This window comes from Artemia sp. Qi Xiang Cuo, chromosome 4 (assembly GCF_049724085.1).
Source record: "Artemia sp. Qi Xiang Cuo chromosome 4, ASM4972408v1, whole genome shotgun sequence".
Lineage (NCBI taxonomy): Eukaryota > Metazoa > Arthropoda > Branchiopoda > Anostraca > Artemiidae > Artemia > Artemia sp. Qi Xiang Cuo.
In genome coordinates this window covers 3,394,621-3,405,865 of record NC_142797.1, presented here as the reverse complement: position 1 = coordinate 3,405,865, position 11,245 = coordinate 3,394,621, and the positions used below count along the sequence as shown (strand labels likewise).

The window sequence follows — 11,245 nt, the reverse complement described above, 5'->3', positions numbered from 1 at the left end:
GGACTTAAGTGAATTCGCTTTGCCAAATAAGTCCCTTGTCTATCAGTTTGTGTGCCCTTATGACGTACTGCTTTTAGGCTAGTTATAGTGTCAAACTAGGTTAATTTTTTTTTTCTGTTGGTAGCGTTTTCTGGAATTATATTCTTTTCCTTTGAAAATTTGGAATGAGAAAATCCAGTCCGTTTTCTCCGGTCTGCTGGGAGATAACTTGAAGTTATCAACGTTTTTTTTCTTTTTTTTACATGAAATTATCCTGCAGAATGAAATTGGTATATTGCTAAATTAAAGAGTTAAGTCACTAAAGAAACGGTCTTGGCCTAAATAGTGGAAAATAGATATTTTACTTCTTATTTATTCAATAGATCAAAAAAGGAAAAAAAGTTATTAAAAAACTTATATGACAGCATCAATAACATGGACGACACCATTGAAGGCAATGAGATCGGTTTGAATGACGTTGGCACCATCGACAGTAACACCATCTGTAATTAAATAGACCGTTTAGCTTTCTGCCATTCCTTAGCGTCAAAAACATGTACTAGCGGTATTAATTAAAAGTAATCGCAACACCAATCCACCTCCTTTATCCTAAAGCTTTATTTAGAACTTCACTTGTTTACTACCACAAATTTCCGCTCTCTTAAGAACTTCCAATCATTCTCCAACCTTTTTCGGTCATTTTTGTACCCCTTCACCCAATTTTGATCCTCTGATTCAGATACAAATACGACTGTATCTGGGACTGAAGCAGTGGTCGGGAATTACCAATATTTCTTTTTTTTAATCCTCTTCCTATCCCAGTATAAGAAAATTATTAATATTACTACCCTTCCTTGCCTACTCCTTTGAAAAATTAAAATTGGACTGTCCAGTGATCTGGCTCTCTTTCGAAACCCTCTGTTTTGTTATAATTACATTTTGATGATAATTCAGAATTTAAATAGCTGTATTTTCTTATTATCTGACTCAAACTTGAAATCACGAAACGGTATCATAGTCAAAATTTCCTATTAAATATATATCAAAAGATACCAGAAAAGATAATAATAACGAATTTTTCCATGTTTGATATAAACACAGATTTTGTCAATAGTGAAAAATATTTTCTTTACTTCTTCTTTCTATCCCCCCCACCGCTCCTTTGAAAGCCTCTTAATCTATTATTCCTTACTCTTAACTCCAACTCCCAAACTTAGACTGGAAGATCGGCATAGAGTAGAGAATACAGATTGCAATTCTAGATAATCTCATGAATAATAATAAAAAATGGACTCAAGTGTCTCAAAATTTCATACTCATAAATTCTAGCTCCCAAATTCTCATACTAGAGTTGTCATTCTTTATCAGAAAAAAAAATTCATAAACTTATACTAATATAAAAATAGCCCAATTTTAGTTAAGAAACCCGCAAAGGAAAAAAAGAAATACTAGCCTGGATTTGCAACAATGACCAAATTATCACCAGCTGCGCTTTGGAGCGTACCACTTGATACACCAGCGGCGAAGACAGTTGAAGGAGCAACGTGACCAAGAAGGACCTGCCCAAGGGCTTCTGGGTCAGCAAGGAGGCCGTCAAGAACACCTTCTGGGAGCGCATCGAAGGCGGCATTAGTTGGGGCAAAAAGAGTGAATGGGCCACCTGAAATATAAAGATTACTTCTAAGAGATCCTAAAGCAAAAGGACACAAATAGATGGTCTTAAAAGAACATCTTGAAATATGATGGTTGGATAATGAGATAACATTGTCTAGTTGATGCTATGTTTTATCTTGGATTACAATCACAGCTATGTGTTCCTATCAGATGTATAAAATGACTCGAAGGGCCAAATATTTTTGACCCTTGAAAAATTATATTTTACTTTTTGTCCACATGGTTAGTATTACATGATCCTTGGTACTCCATTTTCTCATTAATAAAAATAAAGATCCTTTCAAAAAGAACACAAACCAATAAAATTATAGATTTTAGGGTTTTAGGGTTCTGCGGGGGGGGGGGGGATTCAATTTTGACAGCATCAATCGTTTTTTTTTAAATAATCATTTTTTAAGGAAAATAAAAGATTTCTACATTATGAATGATCTAAAATTATTGAATATATGAGTCAAAAAGTTAAAAGTTAAGATATACAACCTTTGATGTTGAGTTATGATGAAGATAACTGCCATTTCAGAGAAACATTTTGCAAAGCAAATGTGCGGCTATAAACATGTGAAATTTATCTTTTTGAGAACCTAAGGTTGGGAATTTGTATCTCTAATAGATTTTTTAAAAAACAATTATAGAAAATCACTTCCCAAATGTTAATATCCAATATTTTATTTATTATTATTTTTTAATTTTGGCAGTATTTCTGAAGTTCTATTTGCTTATAAATTTTGGACAGAATTTTGATCCAGTTTTCAAAAGAAGGCAAGGGAGGGAGTTGCCCAGAATGTCTACGTCACTAAACCTTCATTAGAACCCATCAGAAATAGTTGTATTCACCCATTCTCTTCTGGTGGGGGAGATACAGAGGGGTTACAAAGTTGGTTTCATGAGAAACATGCCAGAGAGGACTGTTTGGTTTTAACCTAACCTAGCAGGAAATAAGATTTATTATCTACTAACTACTCCATTTTGGGATCGTAGCCTGACATGATTTCTGTGGGGACAGAAGAGGTCGAGGATATCTTACCGCATAAATCATAACGGGACAGTAGGTTTCAGTAGAGGTAAGAAATGATTCTCCTTTGTTTCTTTTTGGGTCTTAATCAGATACAAGCTCTGTTTGGAAAAAGGTACCGTAATTTTTGTCATCAAGACGTCCCCTAGAAGCAGCCATACACAAATTATGTGGGAAGCAAGAGTAATTTAACATTCTTATTTTTGTTAATGAATTTCGGCTTATCTTTTCTGAGGGGGAGGAGGAAGGGGACTGAAATTTTTCTCAGTATGTTTTTATCTGCAAAAAGTTGTCTGAAATCAGTAAAAGATGGTATTCAAACTGTTCTGTGTTGTTGTGTGGGCTTGATCTAACCGGTATGTACTTTGAAGGAAGGCGGCTCCTAAATAGTTGCATTTAGTATATCTGGAGGAATAGGATGTTCAATTGATCTTAGAGTAGAGTAAGACCTAGTGTCCTAGTTATGTCTCTTCGGAATCCAACCCCCTTAACATAGTAGCAAGTTTCACTCCGAAACACGGCCATGATTGATGTGGTGTACTTTATGGAGCCGTGGTACCGAACGCTTAGTAATATTTCTCTTAATTTTTAAAGTAAAAAAATATCTATTTGCTAGACCTAAGCATGTGATCGGAAATAATTAAGGAGCTCCCATAAATATATCATGAACAACAGGAATAGAGGCTAATTGTTTTCCCGACAAAGAACGAGTTGCAAAAGTTTGTAAGCTGTCCCAGTTCCATATTTTGATTTCTGTTAAAACAATAGTAATAAATAACAACTTATGGTTTGTTGATAGAAAAAGAAGTTTTGGCTACTTTTCAGGTAGCGACGTCTCAAGCTGATGTTTCTAAGAAAAACAGTTGAACATCCTTAAAAAGACAGGACGAAACTTACCAGCTAATGTCTCTCCTAGGCCTGCAACTTCAACAGCAGTCAAAAGAGTTGTGAATCTACCCTCAGCATCAGCGGCAAGAACCTCGGGGATGTTACCAGCTGGGATTGGAAAGTTTACTCTGTTAATCACTTGGACCATTCCATTGTCTGCCCACTCATCAGGCAATGTGATTGCCGCTCCGTCAATGGTATAAGTCTGAAATAAATCAGCGGTATTAGTAGCTGCAATAAAAAGTAGTTCTTAATCGATATTGGTAACCATCAGTCGTCATGGCCTACTGGCGATATTACTCTCGTTAAGATTGCACTGATTAGAGTTCCAATCATGCTGTAACCACTTCCAGTCTCAACGCACATGCATATTAGTGGGAAAGTTTATGTAAATCATAAAATTGAATATTAAGTCTGTACTACAATTAATATACTTGGTCTCCAGGCCCCCGTTAAGACAACAAACAAACGTTTGGTATCATAAGAAAATTAGAATGGCGGTTTCTGTCGAAATAATATTGGGCTCACTTAAAATTTGTGTTTTATTTTACCATTTTCAGTTCACATCAACTATAATTATGGCATTAGCTAAAACTTGGTGAAAACCAAACCTTAGCCCGCAGTAAGTGACATTTAGAAACATGTTTTCAAAGAGACTGGCTACAGAAAAAATAATACTAGCTAACGCCAACTTGGATAACTTAGCTTTTGGGCAGATTAAACTAAACAATTACCTAAAATTAATTTACAGAGATAAATTTTTGGGACTTCTGAAAAAGAGGTTGAAACCCCTCAAAAATGACACAAAGCTAAAAAAGCGCAACATTGAAACTGCCATCATTCGACAACCTTGACAGGGTGTTTTGAGTACCTTGTCTTCAACAAGAAGAAAACACTATTTTGTATGAATAATACTATGAATAATGTCCGAATAATTTATGAATAATACATCTTCAATTGCCTCTCTCCCCTCCCTGGGCCAACATTTAGAATGGTCATTAGAATTCTTAGATTGTAAAGACATGGTAATAAATTGGTAATAGAGAGACGAATGAGTCTTCATATAAGCTAATGTTAACTTCCACAGACGTTTAAAATCGATATAGATAGTGCCACGTTTGAGTAACATTTCAATTTGTCACTTTCTGGAACAATTTCCGAAATGGGGAGGAAGGGGTTTTAAGAACTAGTTAGTCCCACGTTAGCGAACTGGGGCTAACTTAAGTAAAGGTAGAATTTAGAGAAAACCGATTTTTTACACTTATTTAAAAACCGACTAAGATGCTGAAAGGGATCTTAGACCCGTTTATATAGCTCTAGGTCAAGTCTGACAATAAAAATGTAAATTTTTTATGCCGTTTCTGGGTTGGAAAAACCTATAAATTTTATCAGTCCTTTTTCAGAGCAATCTTCAAGCGCTAACTTTGCATGATCCCAAATTTATATGATCCAAGAACTAAAACGTCGTTTCGACACGTTATGCACAAGCAATGGCGGTATAAGCGATTAATCGTCTGTACCTGAAGGTATAGGCGATTATCAGCAGCATCTTTGTTTGGGTGGATTATATGAACATACGAGTATGTTGCATACGCTGATAAGTGACAGCTTATGAATGTTTTATGTTTCAATTTTACTTTTTACTTTCATCAAGAATAATTATTTTTCTTTTTTTAAGGCGAAACATAGAAGATCAATTCTCTAAAAGTAGAAGTCAAAAATCTCAAATATAATCCTTTTTATCACTTCTGCAGTTATTGACATCAGACCCAATTTTGAAAATCCTTAATAAAATTGTTAATGATTATATTTCTACGACAGCCGTTACTAACTGTTATAATAATCATTAAGAACCAATTAACTAACAAAAAGACGGAAAAGCATTGAAAATGTTTGTTACAATTTATGATTAACAATTAAATCCCAGGTCTGATGTTCAGGAATGGCACACACTTTTGAAATCTTTTTCAGTATTGTCCATTCCAGGACCGTTTTCAAGTTTTTGACTCAGGTAGAAAGGAGGGGGTCCAGCTATTTTGAAGTCTACTAGGTTTTATTTGACCAATTCCATGACCGATGAGTCCGTATTACCATGTAGTTTTTCATATTTTTGGTTAACTGCTCTTAAAATATCAAAATAATCGAATTAAATGAATTCAAATTTTAATAAATGAAATATATTTATAGCGAAAAGGATTATATTTTATATAATCATGTAGTATGACTGCTGAGGACTTAATATTGTCAAACATAAAGTGTTTTTGTCACCTTCCTGGGAAAATATTCTTTGACTTTCAAAAATCAAGTAAAATTTAAAGCTAAAATGTAAAGCTTACAGATCCATAAACATGTAAAGCCATAAAATGTTAAGCATTACAGATCCATTACATTTAAAATGTAAAGCTTACAAAGTAAAATGTAAAGCTTACAGATCCATAAACATTGGTGCGAACAGTTGATCCTTGAAGGGTAGTAACTGTGGCATCGTTGACAAATGTACCAAGAGTGATGTTTCCAGCCGACATGTGGTAGTTCAAGAAAGTTGTTAGGAGTTCCGGATCAGCCATAAGACTGTCAATCAAGGCCTGGTCAAATGCAGCATCCTCGGGTGGGAAAATGGTGTAAATATCTGAAATTTTAAAGTCCTATAAAACAAAACTGTGGCAGATGTGATATTAACTTGTGATAATTCTTACGGGGGGGGGGGGAGATTGGGTGAATTGTTTGAATGAGCAAAAAGACTCCCATTATCTCAAATTTCAAAGAAATAAGAAAATACTATTTCTATAAGATCTCGGGGGCTGGGGCAAATCGAGTAGCCCTTTCTTAGAAAACTTGTCTGCCTCTGGTTCCAAATAACTTATGTTTTGACACTTCATGGTTACGATTTATGTGTTTAAAATGAAATCAGGAAAGGAGAAGTTGAAGTATATTTTAGAATTAACGGCAAACAGTTTACCGAAGAAAAGATATAGGTAGGAGGCAAGAGCAGGGTGATTTTTACATTTGCCCTATGCATAGAGATACGGATGAGAATGTGGGTCAAACTATTTTTGGGTTTTGAGAATAGAGGAATTTTCTAAGGGCAGTGTATGGACAGTGTAGGTTATATGAAAGATAGCTAATAAGTATAATGACTGCTGAGTATCTTGTAAGTGTTTTTAGGTTTGAACGGGCTCTCAGGCTAGAAATGGAACACAGTAATAGATCTTTTTTAATATGTATAATTTTTCTATTTTTGCAGTGTGAATCAATCAGCATTTTAATTTTTTAGAGCAATAAAAATTATTTTATCATTATTATGATTGTTATGGTTGTCATTTTTATGTGCATACAAAAAATACAGGGTTTCCATGTAGAAAAGACAAAGATAAAGACAAAGATGAGCAATTTCTTTTTCCTAATTAAGGGTTTGTTTCCAAATTAAGCGAATTTATAATTGGTATGAAGCAAAGTGTCTTCTGGTTTTCTGTGTTCGTGTTTAACGATTTTCTTTTATTGATTTTATTGATTTTTTGTTATTGTCTTATTAATTGAAAGACCCGTGAAATACAGAAATTCGAAGAAATCACAACATCTCCTTGCATTTTTAAAAAAAAACATAGATAAAACAAAACTGCTATATGTGCAGCTGATTTGGACAAAAGATCGTTTTCTTATAGAAAACAGAATTGATGTCAATGTACAATTTTTGTTCTTAAAAAAGATAAAGGGCTTATAAAACCCTTTTATTTTACAATTGTTTTTCACTTTTCGTAATGAGATAAATTTGCAAATATATGCTTAAACTACCTGTCCCGGTCAAGATATCAATGTAGTTTGCCTGGATCATCAAATCTGACATGACAAAACATCCAACATCTTCAAGCTCCTGGAGAAGATTACCATGTCTTGGATGATGACGGGCCTTAACTCTCTGCAAAAAGAGGAAATTGTGGTTATTAGAAAGACATTAAAGAATTAAGTTACATTTCAGAAAACCGGTTTCATAGCTACAAAACATGTCATGGATGACACAATGCATTGGACTTAGACAGAATGCATTGGACTTGTATAATTTGGGCTATGTATTTTCACATTAGGGGGGGGGTAGACTTGGTTATGTTAGGATGGGTTAGGTTATGTAGCTATAATTTTGTTTCTAAAGTATTATTTTATCACCTTGTTTTGTTATTTCTCATTAGGATTTACCTAACTTCACTCTTTGGGTGTGTTTCCAATAATGGACAAGTATCTTATGGTGAACTCTAAATCTAAATCCATCAACGTAAAACAATGAAAAAAGTAACAATGTTTTAATATGCTGCGTTATACACACCCATTTTCGTCAAAAATTGAAAATTCGTCATATATTTTAGCTCTTCAGTATACAAGTAATTTCGTATATGTTTATATTTTTAAAATACTGCTTAAACTGTCTTAATTCCTTTACAGAAAACTTCCTGAAGTCATAATGATTATGCAGACGTAGAAGATTTATGTAACATGCATGGTTACCCTATTAGAGAATTTCCGTTAGAGGGTCTGTTGTTTTTTGTCTCCCTGGAATGATCGCATCCAACCGGTCGTGGTGGTCTTAAAATATTTAGGATAGAGGTAACTAGCATGAGAATTCTAGTTTCATCAAGTGACAAAAAAAACTCTGTCACAAGATGGTGACATTTTTTGTCGGCTTCTGTTACACTCAACAATATCTTTCCAAACAGGGTACTAATGCTACCGAGCGAAAATTATAAGATACCCGTTTAGTTTGAAACCAACAATTTGTCGGAAACGCACAGCTTGTGGAAGTAAACGAAGCTGGGTGGCACATTATGTCCCTATAGATGTAGCTTTTATTGGTAGGGTTGTAAATCATTTTTGGGGCTAGAAGGTGCTTGAAGTGTCCAAAACTGTTTTTATGGATCCAAGTTTTCCTGAGTGGTTATTCAGTTCAAACTAAATAGAAAGGAAGTTTTTCCCCTGAGAACTTCTGAGAGCCTTACTTTTCTCTGAACCTTACTTTCAAATATTTTGAGTGTCAAATGGAATGTTACAAACTTCCTTACCCGCAAAGAGTAAAATATTGAAAAGCAAGATAATAAATTCATGGTTTTGGAACTTGAATCCTTCCATATTTTTTGGGGAGTCTATTTCCTTCAGCCTCATTACCTCGAAACGACGATAAACAAGCAGATGCAAGGCCTATTCAGCCAGGCTTTTTAATTCAAGTGCTGATCAAAATAGCCAAAAAAATCATGCCTGAAGAAACTAGGCTTTTCCAGTAGCTGGGCTTCAAGACTGTTTTAGCTCAAGTCTGGCCAATATGCGACAAAAACAGAAATTTTGAGATAGCTTATTGATTCAAGGTTTTGAAAACCCGTATAAAATTTAAGAGTTACCAAGGGTAAACTTTTAAGCAGTGATACGTATGATGAGTCTCACTCTTAAGACCGTTATTTTACAGCTTATAATAAACGAGGTTCTCACTTAAAGACAAGATTCGCAAATTAAAAACGAACAAAAAACAGCTTCTTCACATGAACAACGTCTAAAATAAATATAATATTATTCATAGGTTTCAGGAGGCTGTCATACCCTTACGCTCCTACTCTTCAAACCGAAGTTTGTCTTGTGACTTCTTGAAAGTACTTTAGAGAGCAAAAATTATACACCATGAACAAACAAAAAAAGGATATTTCAACGGACAAATTCGTAATGAACAAATTATTAGCGGCAGCAAATTTCAAAGAAGCAGGAGAATTCGTTTCTAACTCATTTCAAAATGGAATAAAAAGAATTTTTTTTTTTAAAGAGCCACTTTTCAAAATAACAATTGCCATTCACGAATCAGCTACAAATGTGAAATTTTTCTGACCAAGGTTTTTTAGAAACTTGTTTTTGAACTGCTTTTTTGAAGAAACTAACTTTCAGCTAGAAAAAACAAAAACAGATATTTCAACGCACAAATTCGTAATGAACAAATTTCAAAGAAGCAGGAGAACTCGTTTCTAACTCATTTCAAAATGGAATAAAAAGAATTTTTTTTCTTATTGAAAATATATGAATATAAGTGAAAACAAATAGCACAAAACGGACTGTATTTTACATACATGGGTCTTTTTAACCCGTTTTCCTAAACTCACCGACGGTTTTCCTTTATAATTTACATCAATTTGATGTTTATGTTATGTAAAGCCCAGTCTGTTTTGAATACCCCCGTTTTCACATATATTCATTGATTCTAGCAAAAAAAAACCCAACTAATTCCTGCCTTTTACCCCATTTTGAAAACCAGTCTTTTTTATTGTTTCTAACTGTCTTCAGAACGTAATATAGTGAAACATCAATAACATTAAATGAGGATTTAAGTAGTCATTGTAGATGTAGATATACTTGTGAAGTAGATGAAAAGAAATAGTCAGGTTTTTTATTTAGGCTTTTAATATCTGTATAAGATAACTGAAAACTGCAAAAAATCCAACTTACAGTCAAAGGAGTTGCCGTGGCAACTGCAATGGAGAGGAACAGAACTGTCAATTTGTTCATCTTGAACCAATATTTTTAATTGACTGTCCGAAGCTGCAGCAATTTCGATATTTATAGCAATCACTTACTGATAAGAGGTGCAAAGATCGTTGGTATACGTGCAATTTAAGCCCGTCAATTAATACGAACACAACTAGAGATTATAAGCTGAAAACGATCCAGTAGCCAAGGCTACGTGACTAACATAAAATAGGGCTGGGGGAGGGTATTTTGTAAGGTTCAATGTCATTAGGCGCACGGGTGGGTTGTCTTGTTCATGTCTGGTAGTCACTGTGACTGGTCTTGCAGACATTTGTCTCCATCCCGAATGGCTTAGTGACATCATAGAGTTTATTATGTTGTGCCTCTGGTTCTTGTGAAGAGCTAGCTAACACATCAATACCATCAGCAAGGGTAAGATTGTCTATCAGCGGCCCTCTTATATGAGCGTTATATTCCAAATGAATCAGTGACAAAACGGTATTTAGAAAGAGGTTGAAAAGACGAACTCTTCTAAAAACCCATCAGCAGTTACTTCTTGGCCTTGAAACTGGTCATACAGCCTCTTCATTATCTGGACTATCTCATAAGGGATCCCGTAGTGAAGGAAGCTGTGCCAGATTCCTTCGCACCATATCAGGTCAAACACCTGACGGAAATCAACAACTATTTGGTAGAGTTCTTCTTTAAATTCGATCTATCGTTCCATAATTTGTCGAATGCCGGACATCTGATCAAATTTAATATCTGATACGATACAACATTTAAAAATATAGATTACATTGAAATATGATCTTGAATTGCTTATTTTTCAGCAATTAACGAAAAATCATCATATAATCATTGTAGGCCCCTATATCAAATATTCAGTTTATTTTTATTAGTTCTTTTCAAGGACTGTTCAAGACACATATAGTTTTCAATAAAACGCAACTGACGCAATAGGCCTTAGAATTTTACGGTTACGATGAAAGCAAATACATCAGCATATACACATTGACTCCCTAAGAAACATAACCAAACCAAGCCTACTCTAGAAACCAAGCCAGAGCAAAGTGTCATGCGCAATAAACAGTAAGAAACACAATTTTAGCTTGAACCAGAAACATCGACTTCATGGGACAATAAAAAAATGAAATGACAAATTAATATATAAAATTATTCAGCATTCAAAAATGTTTTCAC

General features: G+C 34.4%; 1 protein-coding gene across 1 annotated transcript; it reads right to left on the bottom strand.

Annotated features, from left to right (window-relative positions):
- Nucleotides 1-336: 336 nt before the first annotated feature.
- LOC148952689 (transforming growth factor-beta-induced protein ig-h3-like) lies at nt 337-10,178 on the bottom strand. The gene is made up of 6 exons (XM_089088043.1): nt 10,022-10,178; nt 7,346-7,469; nt 5,983-6,182; nt 3,563-3,758; nt 1,433-1,639; nt 337-482 (listed from the first exon to the last, which is right to left on the bottom strand). Exons 1-6 carry the CDS (start codon nt 10,079-10,081, stop codon nt 394-396), a joined length of 876 nt encoding a protein of 291 aa, XP_088944169.1. The 5' UTR covers nt 10,082-10,178; the 3' UTR covers nt 337-393.
- Between the last annotated feature and the right edge of the window lie 1,067 nt (nt 10,179-11,245).

Bases quoted from the DNA above. Each gene is read 5' to 3' on its own strand.
- LOC148952689 (XM_089088043.1), bottom strand. From the start codon at position 10,081: ATGAACAAATTGACAGTTCTGTTCCTCTCCATTGCAGTTGCCACGGCA. The intron at 7,470-10,021 runs GTAAGTTGGATT...CTCTTTTTGCAG, and splicing joins CCACGGCAACTCCTTTGACT to AGAGTTAAGGCCCGTCATCA. The intron at 1,640-3,562 runs GTAAGTTTCGTC...TTTATATTTCAG, and splicing joins CCTAGGAGAGACATTAGCTG to GTGGCCCATTCACTCTTTTT.